The 22,191-nt window shown below is 35.3% G+C and overlaps 1 protein-coding gene across 1 annotated transcript; it reads left to right on the top strand.

Annotated features, from left to right (window-relative positions):
* The first annotated feature begins 752 nt into the window (after positions 1-752).
* Positions 753-21,451, top strand: LOC150098628 (uncharacterized). Its single transcript, XM_090404820.1, has 2 exons — positions 753-1,026; positions 13,170-21,451. Exon 2 carries the CDS (start codon positions 13,654-13,656, stop codon positions 15,244-15,246), a length of 1,593 nt encoding a protein of 530 aa, XP_090260946.1. The 5' UTR covers positions 753-1,026; positions 13,170-13,653; the 3' UTR covers positions 15,247-21,451.
* The last annotated feature ends 740 nt before the right edge of the window (positions 21,452-22,191 follow it).

A 22,191-nucleotide genomic window follows, 5' to 3' on the forward strand; every position in this document is an offset into this window, starting at 1 on the left:
AAATTTATCTCCTTTCAAATCATTTGTTCCCGCTACGACTATCATTTCTTTCACCCTCTGCTTTTGAGCTCTAATACTCTCACTTACATCCTTAATTTTCGCACCCGGTAAGTACGATTTAGTCAAACTCTCATCTGTCATACCTCTTTCTAACGAGTCACCATACAACACTATTTCCTTCATTTCTGAAACACTCCCAATCATATGCTTATTTTTCCTTTCATACACTTGCTTATTTCCATTAGCCGAGGAGCTCGAGAAAGAGGTTTGCAGACGCTCCAACTGCTGCTTACATTTATATCATATAACATATAATTTGTAATCCTTGCTCTTTGCCTCATCTCATCACTTTCATACCTGGGCAACACACTGACTACCTTTTCTATCATGCTATTATCTTTTATCCTTCTCAACAACCTCCCGATGTCCAATCTTACGTTTTCCTTGTTCCCAGTCAAGTAATATGTGCCTGCTACCACTACCAGCTCTTTTGCTCTACCACATTTCTCCTCATGTCCAATGCCTCAATCGCAATATTCATTTTATCTCCAGTAAAACAAATCTTGTGCATCTTCTCGTTTACCACATCTCTAATAATCGAATCTCTATACAACGCCACTCACGAGTCTTTCGTTGCCTCTTTCATTCCAAAATCATTCATTTTAGTCTTTTTACACTCTTTCATACATACCTACAATTCTCTTCATTTCACTCGGCATCCGCCTTACCTCTTGCGTCATCTTCACCAACTGAGCTTTCAAATCATGTGTTTTTTTTTTTCGATATCTATTTTCGCTATTTTATCACTAGTAATTTTACAGCCTTCCGTTTTAAATCCTATCAGAATGCATTGCTTTTTTGCACATCTACGCAGATTACTACTAAAACGTTTTCAGATATTTAAGTGAATATTGGTTTAGGCTTAGAATGTAGCGTAAATATCGTGTGATTTTCTTAATAATGATTTTTCTTGAATGCGTTAAATTTTCTGTTTGAACTCTATTAGGACTCTGAAAAATTGTTTTGGTAAGTATTTTTTTAATGAAAGAAAAAAAAAGAAAAGAAAACGTGTTTATCAGACACCAGTTTTTGTCAAAGGTTGATATTAAATATGTTCACTTTATTTCACTCCATGCGTTCCAAAATTTAGTTATCCAAAATCATTCAAGGCCTTTAATGATTATTTAATTCCTTATGTTCCTCCACAATGCAACGTAAAATATGATATTTCCTCCTTAATGGCTGTTATCTGATATCAAATGAGCATCTTTGTAGAAGTATACATACACTAGAATCACGTACACCACAATACAAAAAAAAGAAGAAGAAAGATTTATTATACCCATATTTCGCCGTACATATCAAAGACATTCGTATCGACAAAGAAAGGCGAAATATCGGTGTATACTAGATTGTAAAATGTTATTGGCACCTTCTATAAATAATATGTATTTTATATGCTCGTCGCCAGTAGAAGGAAGAAATTATGGAAGGATGATAACACTGAGGAGGATATAGTGGAGATGTTTAATGAGCATGTTCCATCCTTATGATTGTAACATAATGAAACTTGAAAACAGAGCGAATGGGGGAAGAATCAAAGATGATGAGTGTGCAGGAGGTATATGAGGAATTAAGTCAACTTGATGTCAGTGTGACCATGGACTTGATGGTATATTACTGTATGTCTTGAGGGAATGTTCCAGGGAGTTAACAAAAGTTTTAACTTACATTTTTAACATGAGTCTTAGATGAGCCCAGGTTCCAAAGGAGTGGAAAGATGGTAAAATTGTTCTGCTTCATAAAGGGGATGATAAGACTAAGACTTTGAATTATAGGCCAGTCTGCGTCTCTGGAGTTATGGTCAAGGTGTTGGAGAAGCTAGTGAGGACAAGGACTCAGAACTGGGTTGACAGCAGTAGAATTGTCTTTAATGGACAGTATGAGTTTGCTAAAGGAAAATTGTGTTGGATTGGAGATTGGCTTCTGATAGGTATCAGCAGATTGTGTATGGGGAGAGTGATATCTCAGACGAGGAAAGTCACTAGTGGTTTGCCACAGGGGTCTGTTTTGGGGCCATTATTGTTTAATTTGTATGTGAATAACATTGGAAAGGGCCTAAATGATGATATATAGTTGTTTGCAGATGATGACAAGTTGGGGAGAGTTATGAGAAGTAGAGAAAATGTAGCTTTGCAAGAGGACCTAAATAGACTGTCTGAATGGGCAAGTGAGTGTGGGCTTGTCAGTTTAATGTTACAAAGTGTAAGGTTTTATAATTTGGGATGCAGAGTATAGGATTGGTGGCAGATGTCTTTATTCACTATCTGGAGATGATAGTGAATAAAGACTTGAAATTTCATGGACATTTTGCTAAAATTGTGAGGATAGCACAATGGATTATGGGAATGATGCAGAGAACATTGACATGTAGAAGTAAGGATGTTAGGTTTCCATTGTACAAGGCTTTGATTAGGTTGCATATAGATTACTGTACACAGATTTGGTTGCATATAGATTACTGTACACAGATTTGGTTGCATATAGATTACTGTACACAGATTTGGTTGCCTGGTTTTCAAAAGAATGATGAGTTGTTAGAGAGGGTTCAAAAATGATTGATGAAGTCATTTTCTAAGTGGTTTCTTGAATATGAGGACAAATTGAGAGAATAAAAATTACAGAAAATAGCGGATAGAAGGAAAGGAAGAGCCATGATTGTAACGTATAAGCTGGCAAGTGGTAATTACCAGATTAACGTGGATGAGATTTTTCATAGAATACCATGAAACTGTGAGAATGAGAGGCCATCCTTCTCATTCCCCCAGTGATTGAGAGAATGCAAATTACAGAGATTAGTGAATAGAAGGAAGGGAAGAGACATGATTGTGATGTATAAGCTGGCAAGGGTTAATTATCAGATTAACGTGGATGAGATTTTTTATAGAATACCTTGAAACAGGAAGAATGAGAGGCCATCCCTGGAAGCTGTGTAAGGTGGATGAGGGTAGATTTTTGCATGGAGAGTGGTGGGTGTGGGTGATTACAGTGCATTGTCTGAGTGTATGGTGAGTGCATAGACAGTGGATTCATTTAAGTCAAAGTATGATGAATGGTGCATGTGAAAGTGGGTCCTCCTACAATGAATCTCTTGACTCCATTGAGGTTCTCTTGGCAATAATACTTAAAAGTGGGTTTCTCTCTTAAGGTGTGGAAGAGTGTGGATTTCTATATATATCTCTTATACTATATATACCTCTTAAGAAGAGGTATATATGGAACTACAGGTTAGATAATTATAACAACCTTTCAATTCAGCTGACAGCCATTCCATGGCATAAAAAGTTGCAGAGGTTAGCATCTTTCCTTTGCAATGGATATCTGAAGGAAGCAATATCGAATATATTCCTGTGGTAAGGAAGATAAATAAGGTAGGTGTTAGATGGATGAGTAGTGGTATTAGGTGGGATCTGCAAAAAAATAAAACGTTATGGAGGATTTACAACAAGGGTGATCAGTACACTCACGAGCAGTACAGAGCTCAGGCTAGAAAGGTTACCAGCATAGTAAGGAAGGCTAAATCAGATTAGGAGAAGACCTTAGCCAAGCAAGTCAAAGGAAATTCCAAAGAATTCTTTTGCTATGTGGCAAGTAAAAGAAAGAATGACTTTGGAAGGATAACTTTAGTGGGCACTGATGGTATCGAGGTGACTGAGTCAGATATAATAGTCGAGTTACTCAGTGACCACTTTTCAAAAGTCTATCACCCAAGTGAGGATATTTTTATGTCAATGTAGCAATAACTGATATGAGAATTGAAGTTAATGAATCAGAGGTACTTTGGATATTGCAGAATTTAAATGCAAATACTGCTGTAGGTTTGGATTTGATATCATTCAGGTATTACGTGAAGGTGCAAAGGAATTGTCAATGCCTTTTACTTGGCTATTTAACTTAAGTTTGAGCTCTGGTAAGGTCCTTAGCGAATGGAAGGAAGGTAAAGTAGTTCCTTTGCATAAAGGAGGCTCTAAGACTGCAGAAGAAAATTACAGACCAATCACCATCTTGGGAGTGGTGGTAAAAGTATTGGAAAAGTTGGTTAAAGACAGAATTCAGGAATGGGTGGATAAGAATAGGATTCTCTATGAGGGCCAACATGGTTTTGTTAACGGTCTTGCCTTAGTAATTTATTAACTTTTTTTTAATAGAGTGAGAGGTGAGTTGGATAAAGGGAATGGCTACACAGTGATGCTGCTAGATTTTGCTAAGGCTTTTGACAGGATACCCTATGGAATACTGTAATGCAAATTAGAACAAATGGGGATGGATGTTAAACTGGTGATGTGGATAAGAAGATGGCTCATGGACAGATACCAAAAAAAAATATAAGTGTATGGAGGAGCATAATCCAGGATGAAGCCGGTGATCAGTGGTGTTCCACAAGGTTCTGTGCTTGGACCATTATTGTTTAACTTGTACATAAATGATATAGGAAATGACTTCAAGGGAGATATTCAGTTGTTTGCTGAATGATGCAAAGTTGGGTAGTGCAATAATTAATCAGGCTGATATAGAGAGCATGCTGGATGATTTTAAATAAGCTGGCAATATGAGCAAAAGATAATGGATGTCAGTTCAATGTGGAAAAGTGTAAAGTTATGCATTTTGGGATTAAAAGATTACAAGCTGTGTACCACATTGATGGAACTGTATTCAAGAGATTAATGAGACTAGGGACTTGGGAATGTTAATGCATAGAGAATTGAAGTTCAGAGGGCATATTGGTAAGTGTCCGAGATAGCTCATAAGATTGCTTGGTTTTTAAAGAACACACTAACATGCAAAGATAAAGAAGTTATTATTTGTCTTTGTAAGGCATCGATACGTCCTTATCTGGATTACTGTGCTCAAGTCTGGTCCCCTGGGTTTCTTGAGAATGAGGAAGCAGTGGAGAGGATTCAGTGACTAAGATGGTGAGTGACTTGCAGAATGTTCCTATGAGGATAGATTGAAGGTGTGTGGATTGCAGAAGTTGGTTAATAGGAGAAACAGGGGATATGATAAAAACATTTATGTTGCTAAAAGGTTTGTATAAGATTGAGAATTGAATATGAAATGGCTTCATCCTGGATTCTGCTCCTCCATACACTACTTTTTTTGGTATCTGTCCATGAGCCATTGTCTTATCCATATCACCAGTTTAATATCCATCCCCATTTGTTCTAATTGCATTACAGTATTCCATGGGGTAACCTGTCAAAAGCCTTAGCAAAATCTAGCAGCATCACTGTGTAGCCATTCCCTTTATCTAACTCACCTCTCACTCTATTAAAAAAAGTTAATAAATTACTAAGGCTATCCCCATGGGGATGCCCATATGTACTTTATTATTATGATTATTATTATTATACGTGCATCTCCATGGAGTTAGAAGACTCGTTGTGGGAGACCTGATAATTCGGGTCTCCCACAGAGACACATATTGAAAGTTTGTAAAGAGTAGTGTTAAGATGCATTCTCAGTTTAATGGAATAAATATGGTTGGAATGAAATCAGTGAATGATGTCACCAAGATATTTAAGAGAAGATATTTTTGCAAAAATATGAGGTGAAAGGTAATGAACAGGTAACTATAGATACAACCTAGAAAAGGGCAAGTATGAAGAGAAAAAAAAGTCATAAAGGGTTCTTTCTCTTAATAAGTGGGTTTAAGTTGAATATCTCCTCTGTTTTAGGAATTCATGAAGGGATGGACATATCTTTTGACAAGTTGTCTATTGAGGGATCTAAAACTAACTCCCTTTCTTAAATAAATTACAAAAAGTAAACAATATGCAGCGTCATTGTACGTGCTGGCAAGTTACAGACCAGTTTTGAGTGGTGGTTGTTAAAATGGCATTGAGGATAAGTATTATTATTATTCACTCCTCCATGGAGTCAAGAGACTCATCGTGGGAGGTCCTTCCTAGGAAACACAAAGTCCATCATACCACTACTCCTTGAACTAATTGACCGCTCCTGCTCTCACCACTCCATCAGGCAGTCCATGGCCTAACCACCCTCCATGCAAAGAAACTACTCCTCACCCTCTTGCTCACAGCTTTCTTTCGTAACGTCCAGGGATGGCCCCTTGTTATCGTTCCTGCTGTTCCATCAAGCAAAATAACTCCCCAGTACCAACCCTGTAACTATCCCTCAACAGTTCAAAAGTCCCAATCACGTCACCTCTCCTTCTTCTATCTACTGAAGTCCACATTCCCTCAGCCGATCCTCATAACTAACATTGTACAGTCCTGAAACCATCTTTGTTATCCACCTCTGCACTCCCTCCACAGCCAATCCACCCCCCCCCCAAATCCTGAGAACCAAATTTGGGAATAATAGTCCAAGTGTGGTCTGATCAAGGTCTTATACAATAGAACAATAACTCGCCTATCTCTGCAGGTCAGTGTCCCTCTCAGCACATTCCTCTTAGCAACGTATATGTGGACAATAAAATTTCTATAGGTCAGAAAGAGAATGTGTTTAATGAAAGGATGTTTTGTTTAAGTAGCATACTCGCTGTATATTAGGGTTGCAATTTTTGATTAGTAATGTTTGCATGCTATGTTTATGCCTGGATTTTGACAAAGTCTGTACGGTTTTTATTAATGATGGCCCTAAATAATCAACTATCATTTCAGAAAGAAAAGTGACTATAACAAGTTTTAAATAAAAATTTAAAAAAAAGTTAAGATAAATGTTTGAAAGCTGAAATGGGAAAGGGTATTCATTTGCTTGCTGATGTTAATTTGAAAAGTTGCTAAAAGTGAATCGGATATAGCATCTTTTCAAGTATTTTTAATAGACCATGTTAGATGTCAGGAAATAGTAGCCCTGAGCATGCTCTGACACAGGTCTAATATTGTAGATGTAATGAAATGGAGGGGGGGGATTAATCTTGTGAAGAGCATCTAACTCTATTTCCAGAGTTAGTTCTCATTAACTAGGCAAAGAAATTCATCTCTCATGTAAAGACATTTATGAATATCCATGCCTAGTGAGACCATCTCCTTGCTAAGTGACTCAAAAAAGTTCCATGTTTGGTCTCCAGAGCAGGATTTCTGGATTACTTAAAAATAAATAAGAAATATACAAAATAATGGCCTGGTTGGCCGAGTAGTTAGCGTATCTGCTCTCCAGCCAAAAGACTGAGGGATCAAATCCTGCCGTTGACATGGATGTTTGTCTGTGAAAATATTAGTGGTGGTGGTGGTGGTGGTGGTCGGCGGTAGATGGTGTTGTTGGTGTAGATGATGAAGATAGTAGCTGTGGGTGGAGTGGTAGAGGTGGAAAGTTGTAGAGTAGGTACCCTCCCTCGATGAGTCTTGCACTCCCTGGAGGTGCTATGTAATAATAATAAATAAATAATAATAATGTAATTTAAAAAAAATTAAAATCTCACTGATCATCCACAGTACCGAGATACTTATAAGCTGACTTTCATAATCAGGAATGTCATAAAAATGAATAAATAAAAATTGACTTTTGAGACTTGTGAGAGAGAGCGATGAAGAATTTTATAAGTGGTATAAAGTACAGCCTAAAGCATGACAAACATTTTTGGAAAGCAGAATCAAATTATGAGACATAGCTGAGCAAGCTGCAGGTAATCATGGAGTTCTTCTGCCGTGTACAAAGTAAAAGAAAGATTACAAAAGAATCATTATACTGAAGACAGGTGGTATGGTCTATTATCTGTGTGAAAATAACATGTATCTGATCTTGCAAATCATAGATGAAAGAATAGAAGTGCAGAGATGGAACATACTGTTGAAATTACATAATCTCATTGTCAGTAAATCCATAAATATAAATGAGATTTTTGCACATGTGTTATTGGAATGTGCAGGTAAATTGGTAATGTCTTTAACTTGATTTTATTCAAGTGTTAACACAAACAGGATTCCAAGAGTGGAAAAGGTGCAAGGTAGTTTTGTTGCAACTAAAATCATGTTAAAATGGATGTAACTAATGATAAGCACCAACTAATATTTCTGGAGTTTTAAAGTCTGAATTCCGGATTAAAGAGTACAGAGTACTTATTAGTACTCTGTACTCTCTAATCCTGAATATATAATAGAAAGTATAGAGTACTTATTAGTACTCTGTAATGAACATCATTGTCTTTTTAAAATCTTGTCTAAGTAATTTCTAGGGTAATGGGTTTACAGTGATTCTACTGGACCTTGCTAAAGCCTTTCATAGGATACCACATGGAATTCTAATCAGTAAACTGCAGCATATGAAAATGGATATAGGGTTGGTGAGATGGATAGGAGGGTGGTTGATAGAGAGATATCAGAGAGTGGTTTATTCTGGAGTAGAGTCCAAAAGGCAGCCTGTGACTAGTGGTGTGCCGCAAGATTCTGTTCTTGGACCACTACTGTTTAATTTGTTCATTAACGATATAGGGAAGGATCTGAGAGGAACTGTGTATCTGTTTGCAGATGCTGCAAAGTTGGGTAGAGCAATAGTGAATGCTCAGGATGTCAAAATTTTACAGGATGATTTGGATAGTTTCGAGGACTGGGCTAAGGAGAATGGATGTCAGTTTAATGTGGAAAAATGTAAAGTTTTGCATTTCGGGGTGAAAAGATTAGCAGCAGTATGTCACATTGGTGGAACTGTACTCCAGGAGATTGACGTGGCCAGAGATTTGGGAGTGTTGGTGGATAGGGAGTTGAAGTTTAGGGGACACATCGCAAAAGTGGCAAAATCAGTTCATCAGATCACTTGGTTGCTGAAAAACACTTTAACGAGCAGAGACAAACAGGTTATTGTTCCTCTGTATCGAGCCTTGATAAGACCCCATCTAGACTATGCCCAGATCTGGGTGCCAGGGTTTCTTCTTGATGAGGAGGAGGTGGAGAGGATCCAGAGACGAGTGACCAAGATGATAGCAGGACTATGGAATGAACCTTATGAGAACAGGTTTAAGATTTGTGGGCTGCAGAAATTGGTTGATAGGCAGAAAAGAGGTGATATGATTGAGACATTCAAATTACCGAAGGGTTTCTATAAGATTAATTCAGAGGATATTTTTGAGAATAGGACTGGTAGTTGGAGGACTAGGGACCATCCATGGAAGCTTGGTAAGAGTGTGGTTGGCAAGGGTGTTAGAGCTAGGTTTTTTACTTGGAGAGTGGTAAATGAGTGGAATATGCTGCCAGAGTCTGTTGTGGGTGCCATGACTGTAAATGGGTTCAAGGTGAAGTATGATTAGATACTGTGCGAATGTTGAATAGTTGTTCTTGACATGATTTTGGGCCTCCCTCGATGAATCTAAGGACTCCTTGGAGCTGCCCGTAATAATAATATGCTTTCATTTTAGAATAAAGTAACAGCTGAGTTCTGAAGTTGTGACATTTGACAGAATTCTGCATCAAAGGATTGCATGGAAATCATGGAATCACTGAATCCTGTGTTTTATAGTTAAAGCATGACTTGCTGGATTTGTAAGGTTCTTTAAGAGAAATGTATTCTTGATGTAATATATTGCAAAACTTTCAAAGAAATAATCAGTATTTATGGCCATTGTCATAACCTACCTCAAGAAGAAATTACCAGTCACTTTCCCTCCAGTTCGCGAACTTTATACATTTCTTATCTTACCTAAAGATGAATATTCTCCTCTCTCTTATCCTGGAGTTTACAGAATACCCTGCTCTTGTGGCTTATGTTATTATGGACAAATTGGTCGATCTGCACAAATTTGTCTTGAAGAACATCAAGAATACATTTCTCCTAAAGAAGCCAACAAATCCGGTTTAGCAAGCCACACTTTATCTACTAAACACAGGATTTGGTGGAACAAATCCAAAATGATACACAAAAGTTATTTTCTTCTGGAAAGATCTACAATCTACAAAGAATGCTGTGAAGCGCATATTCACAACCCAAACCGAAACAAAAGTGATTCCCTAAAATTTTCTCAATTTTGGGAAGTTATATTAGCTAATACTCACCATTCATGTGTTCCTTAATTGTAATTAAATTGTGCTTATAGTTAAACATAATTAACTAAATTAATTATAGCAATTTATTTTGTATATCTATTAATGCAGATGGAACCATTCTCCTGCAGCCAATAGTGCACATAATATCACATGCTTTCAATTAAATTGTTCTTTTTATAGTTTTCCTATAACTGTATTGACAACGACTATTAAACTTAGCCAAAAATTTTACAAATAAAAATATTAAACGCAAGTGATTCTGTTCATAATATTTTATGATGAACTCAAAAATTCATTTCTTTATTCCTAAATGCTATCTCTTCATTCCAATGTATAATGCACTAATTAAAATCACCCTTACCTTGTTCACTAATATAAAGTTGCTTATACATTTCATCATCATATTCCCTGGTCTAAGCATCATCTGACTAAATATCACTTCCTATCAATTTCCATCTCACACCATACTGACTCAGAACCATTGCCACTATTTACATCTCGCATCTCCACTTCGTGTGGACATAATTTTTGTGTTATCATCAACAGTAACCCTTCCTTCTTATCTAGATGACAAGGTTTCGTGAATATATCATCTGTGCCCAGATATGACTTCCAGGATTTTAAGAGATGAGGAAACAGTCGGAAAATGCACAGAGGTATGTCCCCGACATCAGTACTTTGGAAAGCTGGATATAAAAGAAATTAATTGAATTGCAGATTCTAGTAGATAGGCAGAAGAGAGGAGTGGTGACGTGTTTAAGACAATACAAGCTGGTAAAACGATTTTATGGTGGAGACAGATAAAATATTTCATTATGTGGGTAAAGAACAGAAAATCAGTGGAAGTTGATGATCAGCTTCCAATGATGTGCTCTTTCACTAGCAATCCATTCCACTTAGTCACCAACAGAAGATCGGTGGAAGTTGATTATCAAAATTGTGAGAGCTAGATTTTTCTCTTGGTGACTAAGTGGAATGGATTGCCAGTGAATGAGCACATCATTTGTGAATGAATATCAGGATGTATATGGTATGTGAACTGAGTGAGCTTACCTTGATGAATCCTTGAGCTCATTGTTGATTTCCTTGTAATAATAATAATAATAACTACTATTATATTATTATTATAATAGTCATCTCCATGGACTTGGAAGACTCATTGTGGGAGACTCATGCTAATCATTTTACATACAATACTTATAACTGTTCTAAAATTCATTCACTGTCAGAACACTCACAACTATCCCTGGGTAGAAACTTATAAGTTTCTATCATGCTACCTCTTTCCTGCCCATTAATTAAATTTTGCAGCCTACATATCTTCATACAGAGTATTTCACTACTGTCTTGGTCATTCATCTCTTGAATCTCTATCTCTCAACGACCTCCTCATCCCCCCCCCCCAAAAAAAAACAGGTGACAAAATTTGTGCACATGGTAGTCAAGATGCTATATCATTGCCTTATGAAGAGGACTAGTACCCTGTTTATCTATACTTTTTTAGTCTATTCTTTAACATCCAGGAATCCTTGGAGCTGTTTTGCTATGCTCTGTCCACCATCATCTCCCAGTCCCCAGTTTCATGAGTTACCTGCAATTCACTTAATGCAGTGTGTGTAATCTTTTCATCCTCCAAAAGTCCATAACTTCAAGTGTCTGTCCACCATTACTCCCAGTTTCTCATCTCTTCCACTCCTTCAAAACTTCCTCAATTATTTTATACCCTGCATCCCAGCCTTGCCTACCAAATTTCAAGACTTTACACTTGACAACATTAAACTGATAGCTTGTTGAGATCCTCCTGCAAGGCCAAAACATTTGCTCTGCTTCTCATAGTTCTTCCCAACTTTGTATCATCATTAAACAGCTGCACTTTTCCAGATGAGCCGGTCTCATTGTCTTTGACATACAAGTTAAATAATAATGGTCCCAAAACAGATCTCTGTTGCATTCCAATCAGGCCGGCGCTACCATTTAGGCAAACTAGGCAACCGTCTAGGGCACAAGCCATGAACGGGTGCAAAACTTCAAGCTATGCTTTATTCATACGTTACTAAAATATCAAAATTAAATAAATATGTGATTTAGGTATCGATTTTTTTTTCCCTTATTCCTCACACATCACACTATTTTACTATTTAACTCTTGGTTCTTTTTTGTTCCTTACCTAAATGATTTGAACTTACCGCTATTTAAAATTCAGTTAAGATAAATATTTTAAAACGCTAGCATTTTAAAATATTAAATTTCGATATTTTATAACTTTTTTTTTGTAAATGAATTATAACAGAGAATTTTCAAATTAATTAAAAAAGAAAATAAAAAAAGCCCTATTAATTTAACCTGAAAGACAATTTTATTTTGTTTAATGTCAATTGGAAACATTTTAGTTTATGAAATAAGGGGCGTACTTGTAAACTTTGCCTAGGGTGCAAAATAACCTGGCACCGACAGTGATTCCACTAGTCATCTTCCTCTTTCTTATTAAGAAAGAGGAAGATGACTAGTGGAAGCTTTTATCACAAGATTTTATCTAGTGATAAAAATATTACTATTAGAGCTTATGTCCATAATCAATCATTTTAACCCACATGTGACAATGCTATATAACATATTAGCATTGTGTATGTGTGAATCATGTCATGATCTACACATGCATAAGAGATTCTACAATCTCTTACATACATGAGAAGTTCTACTTCTCATCTGTAGATCTGATTGCATGTGCACATGCATGCACACACACTATATATATATAAATATATATATATTTAGTTTAAGTTACTTTTTGGCCACTTAAACACAAAGATGAAACTTGCATCTTTGCAATATGACAAAACTTTTTTTTTCTCCATTTTTCACTTTGACTGTGCAGCATTTTTCTAAGCTTATGCTTTAATGAATGCCATACTAAACCTTTTTAGTATGTCATTCATTTTTATTCTGCTCAGGACTAGATGGTCATCTCTTTTGGATCTCTTGTAGCAGTATATTTTTCAATCCCACCAGGCTACAGACAGTTATGCTGGGGATCATGAATTGACATCATTGCACTTTCTATAATCAGTCATCAAAACTCTACTTTAACATTATTAATAGACCTTTTAAGAACAATACATTTTTAAGTATGTGTGTGCTGTAAACAAACCTGATGGTTATTTTTTGTTACAGATAGCAAGATTCATACGATCTTTTGAAATTTGACAACAATACCAAAATATATTGAAAGGGATGCAGGAGAAGATCTTCTAATTGCAGCTTGTGATTTCAAGAAATCTTGCAGGAGAAACTGTTTGATAACATTAATCATTTACCTTCTATCTTGAAATGCAATGATGCAAATTCTTTCACAACAAAAAAGTTAAACATGTTTCTGTCTTATCCAGATGCATTACAATCATAATATGATTAGAAGTTATAAGCCAGCAACATGACATACCAAAGTAGTGATCATCAAGTAAACTGGATTTTTACCTTCATAGACATAGGTACTTGCCTCATGATTTTATTGTAATTTTGACAGATGTTTATAGAACTCAACCTTACTTTTGAGGATTTTAAAGTACTGCCATGAAATTTTTGGCAAAGCAATTTTCCATCTAGTCAATGCTTAGAACTTGCAGAAAAAATTTAGTTTTTGTTAAAATTTATAAATATGGAATGTGCCACAGGAAATTTAGATTTCTCACAAATTGACGCATTTAACACTAATTACCAGGATAAAAAACAGGAAATATGTGAAAAGATGTTTTCACATTTATCAGCTTTGAAAGATCACAAAGTAATTCAGGGCAGTGTGAAGTCATTCAGGTGTGAGATATGCAACAAAACATTTGCTCAAATTGGGAATCTCACAGTTCACATGAAAATTCATACTAATGAAAAACATTTCACTTGTGAAATATGTGGTAAAACATTTTCTCGATCAGAACACCTTAAAAATCACATAAGGATTCATACAAGTGAAAAACCGTTTACTTGTGAAATATGTGGTAAATCATTTACAGCACCAAGCACTCTTAAAAATCATATAAGAACTCATAATAATGATAAGATGCTTATGTGTGAAATATGTAACAAAGCATTTTCCAATAAAAGGAACCTTATGGTACATTTACAGATTCACCGTAATGACAGGATTTCTTCATGCCAGGTATCTGGGATAACATCTTCACTGTCAGAAAATTCTAAAAATCACATAATTCACATCAACAAAAAATCCTTTATTTGTGAAATATGTGGTAAATTGTTTACATTATCAAGCAATCTTAAGGCTCACATAAGAATCCACACCAATGAAAAACCTTTTAGTTGCGAAATATGTGGTAAATCATTTTCATTATTAAATACTCTTAAAAATCATATAAGACTTCACACCAGTGAGCAACCTTTTTCTTGTGACATATGTGGCAAATCATTTACTGTGTCAAGTACACTTAAAAATCATATCAAAATTCACACAAATGAAAAGACATTTATATGTAAAATATGTGATAAGGCTTTTTCGATCAAAACAAATTTTATGTCTCATTTAAGAATTCACACTAACGAGAAACCTTATTCATGCAAAACATGTGGTAAATCGTTTACATTATCAAACAATCTTAAGGCTCACATAAGAATTCACACTAATGAAAAACCTTTTATTTGTGAAATATGTGGTAAATCATTTACAGTATCAAGCACTCTTAAAACCCATATTAGAATTCACACCAACGAACAACCTTTTACTTGTGAAATATGTGGTAAGTCATTTACAGTATCAAGCACTCTTAAAAACCATATGAGAACTCATACTCATGATAAAGCATTTTCATGTGAAATTTGTGAAAAAGCATTTGCAAACAAAACAAACCTTATGTCACATTTAAGAATTCACACCAACGACAGGCCTTTCTCATGTGAAATGTGTGGAAAAGCATTTACTTTATCAGGACATCTTAAAAATCACTTAAAAATTCACGCTGATGAAAAGCCATTTACATGTGAAATATGTGGTAAATCATTTATAGCAGCAAACACACTTGAAAACCACATAAGAATTCACACCAATGAAAAACCTTTTACTTGTGAATTATGTGGCAAAACATTTTCACAAATAGGGCATCTGACAGTTCACACGAGAAGTCACACTAAAGAAAAACGTTTTCCTTGTGAGTTATGTGGTAAAGCATTTTCAAGAAATGGGAGTCTTATTTCTCACTTAAAAAATCATCCAAATGAAAACCATTGTATGCCAAATTTGTAATGAAGCATTCCTGAATTAGTTCAGCTGGAAAACCATTTAAGTACCCATACCACTGAGAAATGTTTTGAGAAAGAAATTTCAAGTTGAAAGCTTGATGATTCACATGAAGTTTTATTGTAATTACTTATTATTATTATTACCCAAGACCTCATGGAGTCAAAGACTCATCTGGGAGGTCCTTTTATCACACACACATCTCATTATACCATGTCTTAAACACACTCAAACTCCTTGCAAACACCACACTCTCAGGCAAGGCATTCCAATCATTCACAACTCTGCACGAAAAAAAACCTGCCTCTCGCACCCTCTTTATACAGTTTCCAGGGATGACCTCTGGTTCTCCCCTGATCTCCCACTATTCTCTGTAGAACTTCTCCACCATTGATCTTATAACAACCCCTTACCAACTTGTAGGTCTCTATCATATCTCCCCTCTTCCTTCACTCCACCAAACTCCTGCAAATTGCATCTTTTCAATCTTTCCTCATACTCAACATTCCAGAGGTCAGAAACTACCTTAGTCAGTCGCCTTTGGACCCTTTCCAACATCTCTTCATCCTTCTGAAAACCCGGTGACCAAATCCGGGCACAATAGTCCATGTGTGGCCTAATCAAAGCCTTATACAATGGAACAAGAATCTCCCTACTTCTACACGTCAGTGTCTTCCGCATCATTCCCAGAAGTCTTTGTGTTGTCTTCACAATTTTGGCAATGTGTCCTCTAAATTTTAGATCCTTATCCACTATCACCCCCCAGATCTCTTATTTCCTCTACCTCCAACAGTATATTCTCACCAAGCATAAATTCTGCATCCCATCTTTGTTTTCCAAATTTTAAAACCTTACATTTTGCAACATTGAACTCTCATCCCCATTTGCTTGCCCAATCATTCAATTTATTGAAGTCTTCTTGCAAGGCCACAACATCTTCACTACTCTTTATGATTTGTCCCAACTTTGCATCATCTGCAACTGAATATCTCCATCCAAATCTTCACCAATATCATTAATATACAAGTTAAATAGTAATGACCCTAAAACATACCCCTGAGGCACTTCACTAGTGACTTTATTTTTCCTGGATATTGCACCCCCATGCAAAACTTGTTGCTACCTATCAGATAGCCAGTCTCCAATCCAATGCACTAATCTAATATCCAACCCTATCTGCTCTAGTTTGACTGTCAACTTATGAGGTACTCTATCAAAAGCTTTTGCGAAATCCAAGTATATTACTGTGTATCCTTCTCCTCTGTCCAAGGAAGCAGTCACTTTATTGTAATAAGTAAGTAGATTACTAAAACATGACCTCCCTTTAGCAAATCCATGCTGTCCATCAAAGATTATACTATTGTTGTCAACCCAACTCTGGATCCTAGTTCTCACAAGCTTCTCCAACAACTTAACCACAACACCTGACACAGAGATAGGCCTATAGTTTGATGCTTGAGTTCGATCACCTCCTTTATGAAGTGGCACAATCTTGCCCTCCTTCCACTCTTTAGGAACTTGACCAAGTGCAAGACTCGTATTAAAAAAATATGTCAATTCACTTGGTTGATCTTTTGATCTGTGACTGGAGCATAATTTCTTCTTTCTTATGTGTTTAGGTGAGTAAGGTATTAGAAAGATTCAAGACTAGGTGATAAGGATTTTCTGTATGAGTCAACATGAGTTTGTTTAGTAGAGTCATATTTTAGCAACTGAATTGTGTACTATAACAGGATGACAGATGTATTGAACAGAAGGGATGCATACACTATCTAGCTTATCTAGATTTTTCAAAGACCCTTGATAGACTGTAACATGATAAGTTGGTATTTGCAATGGGGCAGATGGAATCAGATAATAATACATGAGCAGATGCAGTAAGAGATTAGCTGTCTAATAGATGTGGGCAAATTGTGTATTGGGAAGAGCTATTATTGTTTAACTTGTTTGTTAATTATATTTGAAGAGGTAGTGTAATTGGGGATATGTAATTGTTTGCAGATGCAAAGTTGGGGAGTGCTGTGAAGAGAGCCTATGTGGGTAGATGACTTAGTCACCATTTAAGTGTTTTGAAGTGTAATGTTGTTAAATTTTTCAAGGCAGGGATGGAATAGCACTATTATTCAGTTGGTGAGCATGAAATAGAGGAAAACAATGATTGTTCCCAATTCTTGCCTGTGTTGTGAGTATTGTTAACATTTTTATTTGTTTTTTATGATGCAGAGATATCAAAGGTCATACTGTGCCAGGACACAGTTCTCAGCAGTACATATGGTAATTGGTTAGTAGGACAAGCACAAACATCCATGCCCTTGGCAGTATTCAAAACCACAGCCTCTTGGCTGGAGAGCAGATTGTGAAGAATGCAGATTATGCATGTTGCAGTTTACAGGGGGAAATGCATATCTAGAGATATCTAACCAAATTTATTTAGTTGTTATATTTAGGTCTATTTTTTGTCTTGGTCACCAAGGCATTTTTATAGACAAAAAGATATTCATTCTAGACTGCATATGGACTAATGCGTGTGGATTGCAGCCTCTTGGGTTCCAAGGGAGATGAAGTTGTGGAGAAAGTACAAAAAAGAGTTACAAAGATATCAAGATTATGGAATGTAGATTGAGGTTGAGATTGTGTGGACTGTGGGCACTGGTAGGCATGAGAAGATAAGGTGTGTGATAGAGACCTATAAACCTTTAGTGCAGTGCTTCCCAAACTTATGGATGCCAAGGCCCCCTGTGGAAAAATTAAAATATTTCACAGCCAATTGAAAAAAAAATCGTAATGTAGACATATTATTATAATATTCGTTGTATTTATATTCAATACAATTTACATTCAAGATTTTGCATTTGTAATCTTTTTTGTGTTTCTTATCAATACCTTCGAAATGAAACTTATATGAATAAGCATATATTTACTAATATTCATTAATTGCCAAAATATACAAGCAAAATTTGTGAACCAAAACCAATGTGATTTTTTCCATTAAAATATAAAAAATAATAAAAAAAGAAATAATAAAAATTAAATGCACTTATTTTAAGATGAAAGCTCAGTACAGAATGTTATTTTTTTTTCTTTTATCATAAATAATAGTTCATAAACCTAATATTATGAGTGTTCTTCACCATTCACTTCACTTCACTGAAGGAAAACACTAAGACCTTGATCTTCCCCTGGATCTCCCTTGGCTTTCTTTTTACATTCTGTTTCAAGTAACCATACCACCTGAGATTACTTCTGCTCATGCTTTTCTGAATACTAACAATGTCAGTGTCCTTATTAATATTTTTATTTTTAATATGAGTCTGCCACTGATGTCATCTGTTCACTCTCCCAATTTTTCTCAGAAATCTCATATCTGTGGTTTCCCAATTTCATCAGCTGTTTTATTTCTAAGCCAAATAAGTTAAGATTTGAACACTGTGTTATGTACAGTCACTTTTTCTATATTTAATTTGCCATCTTCACTAAAAATTGTGGCTAAGTAGCTGAAATGTCCTGCTTGTTCTATAGATTTCCCATTCAGGATGTATCATCATGCCTGATATCAATCAGGTATGATGCCACTTTCCTTCATTATGTCATCCATATAGATGATGAAAATAACAGTGGAAATAGAGTACACCCTTGTCTGACAATACATTTGTTATATCACACAACTAAATATAGACTGTATATTGTTTGGTACAGTGTCCTTTACACCAGTGCTTCCCAAACTTCTGGATGTCAGGGCCCCCTTTGCAAAAATTAAAATATTTCATGCCCCCCCTCGAAAAAATTGTAATAGAGAGAGATATTATTATAATATTTATTGTATTTATATTCAATACAAAACACACACACCGAATATTGCAAAAATCAAATGCATATATTACATTTTTTGCCTCTTACCGTTTGGTTCTGAAGACGACGCGGGCTGTTCTGGTAAAATATGAAATACTGTCCTTTTTTTTTTTTTTGAGTCTGTTTCTGCTTCTTCTGATTATTAGCGGATTTTTTAAAATTTTTTTTTTTTATCAGCCACTTATCCATCTCAGGGTTAAATTTTTTTTAACGCAGAATAGATCATATAATATCACCACTTACCGATACTGGCACACCACAGACTGATAACATGAAATTAGGGAATATTACCTGAATAAGGGAACCCTCGGACCAGGAACATTTTTCTCTTTTGTGACTTTTCTCCCTTTACGGTAATTAAGCCTAATGCGAAACAGACAGCGAAGGCAGGTTATTAAAACGTGCATATGATTGGTGCGGTATTAACAAAAGATCGCACGCAACCGAAGGATAAAAGCATAGCTGACAATTGAGTTGAAATGCTAACTCTCTTCAACCGAATTCCATATGTGAAACTGCCATAACATTCACTGTATATATATATATATTACTTAGTTTTAATACTTTTATGAATTTTAACAAGTTCAGTTGAATTTTATTGCTACCTTGGGAAATCGAACTCACACACATCTAATTAATAATATTAGTTTTTAGTTAGATACTATGTTTGCCCATGCAACATATGGTTTTGTTTCAGTCTATACAGCATAGTTTCTGTATGAGGGGACATTTGATTCATTAATTAGTGTGTTTTTATCCCAGTTGTCTCTAATTGCACTATTTGTTGAGAAATATATTACACAGACTGCTCATACCTTATTCACCAGCATAATAAAAGTACTTGTTTTTATTGCCTCTGCAGTATAGTGGCTTGTAGGGAGGGCGTGTTGTTTACCACTGCAAGCAAGTTACTATCTCCCCACATGAACGTGTTTAAGCTTTTTTTCATGTGTGAAGTATATGTGAAACTTTTATTGGTAACAGAAAACTAGCTCGGATGACAGTGATAATATAAAACGAGTTTTGATATGTATATAAAGTCAATATCAACAGTCCCCGATTACGAACGCATGACGAAAGGGACAGGAAGATTTGGAGCTTCCCTGGAGAGTATTCGAAGTAAATACAACTAACCACTGCTTTGAAATGAAACACATGAATAAGCAATATTTACTAATATTCATTAAGCACCGAAATACGCAGGAAGCAAAGTTTGTGAACCAACACCAATGTGTGAATTTTTCCATTAAAATATAAAAAATAACAAAAAAGAAATAATAAATAATCAAAGTTAAATACGTTTATTTTAAAATAAAAAAATCTACTTAGTCTTAAAACATTTTAAAGTTGTTTTCATTATTTCACGCTCCCCTCAACAAAACCTACGGCCTCCAAGGGGGCCGCAGCCCACAGTTTGGGAAGCGCTGCTTTACACCACATAATTGTAGTGTTTTGAACAAGGTTTTTTTTTTCCCCAAAAAAATATAAAGAAAAGTGCTTATAATTTTAGGACATAAAAAAAAAATTAATATTAATCAAAACCTTTGGCATGAGAAATATTTGACAAAGCCTTTAATAATTAATAAATCTGAAAATATCAGAGAGTTTAAAAAAAACTGGAGTCTTTTTTACATGCGAAACATATGGCAGACTTTCTGCCCTTATTATCTGAAAGAAAACATCACAGTTGTATGTGAATCAGACCAACCACAGGTACAGATATTAACTGTTCCTTCCTTTTTCAAATTTTGTCTCTCTAGTTTTCTATATATAACATTCATATGAATTATTAGAACTGAGTTACCGAAAAAAAGGTTTTCTGGATGCCATCAAAATAATTTTGGGGTAATCTTCTAGTTAAATTCTGTATGCATTTTATATAATTGTACAAAATTTCTCATAACTATTTTGTCCTATTAATAGGATAATAATATAATGGTTAGTTTTTCTATCTTGTGCAGCTAGTGTATGTGAACTGGTCTATTTGTATAAAAATAATTTTAGAAATACTGTATGTAAATTATAAATATATTGTGAAATTATTTATTTGTGAATTAATAATGCACTTCCAAAAAAGTGGGAAATCCTTAAAAAATCATTTTGGTATAAAAAATGTATAAAAGAATAAATATGAAATTCTCATATGATTAAATAGAAAAAGGGATTAATCATTCACTTTGGAAAACATTGCAGATGGAAATACATCAAAATGTGTGAAAACATTGTTTTACCAATCATAAATATGATTAAATTACCCAACATTGATGTTTGTTAATCCTAAAACCAACACATAGTATTTTCATATTATGTACTGATGTATCCTCAATATTGAAAATGTTCTTCTCCTGTCTTCAGTGGATTATTTTGCTTTTGCACACTATATTGTTTTCTTTCCTCAAGTATGTGTCTTTTTTCATTTTTCATGTCTTTTCTTCACTCTTTCCAGTAAAGGTGAGGTTATAATGGTAGAAAGATATCTATCCTCCAGAAATTTCATCCTGCATAACATGCAAACTAATCAAAGAATGCATTTTGTGTACAAACATTCTTATTAGACTGGTATCTCATGGAGTCCAAAGACTCATCATGGGAGCCTCACACTACTCTTTATTTACATAATACTTTGAAATTCTCATTAAATTCATTCAATGACATAGAAGTCAACACTATTTCTAACAGCCATTCCACACATTTGATGCTCTCTAAGCAAAAAATCTGGTCCTTGTGCATTGCTAACCACACTCTTTCATAACTCCAAGGGGTGACCTGTTGTTCTCTCCCATTTTATCATGCAATCAAAATTTTCTTCTTCATCTACCCTATAAAATTCTTTTAGCAGCTTATTTCTTTTTATCATATCCCCTCTTTTCTGTCTATCAACTAAATAAACCTTGACATCGGTTGAGGTCAAGGGATGTCTGCCCTACAACAGTCCAGGACTTGCATTCCTACAGGAGGAATGGTCCAAAATTTCCATTGATCACTATCATTGAAAGTATGCCCTGTAGGATTGCTGCAGTCATCAGAGCAAAAGGAGGTCCTACATCTTATTAAGGTGGGTGCCATGGCTCCTTGTTCCTCACATTATGGTGTCCGTTGACT

Source organism: Typopeltis vanoorti, chromosome 15 (genome assembly GCF_054136105.1).
Source record: "Typopeltis vanoorti isolate ZY-2024b chromosome 15, IOZ_Tvanoo_1.0, whole genome shotgun sequence".
In the NCBI taxonomy this organism is placed as follows: Eukaryota; Metazoa; Arthropoda; class Arachnida; order Uropygi; family Thelyphonidae; genus Typopeltis; species Typopeltis vanoorti.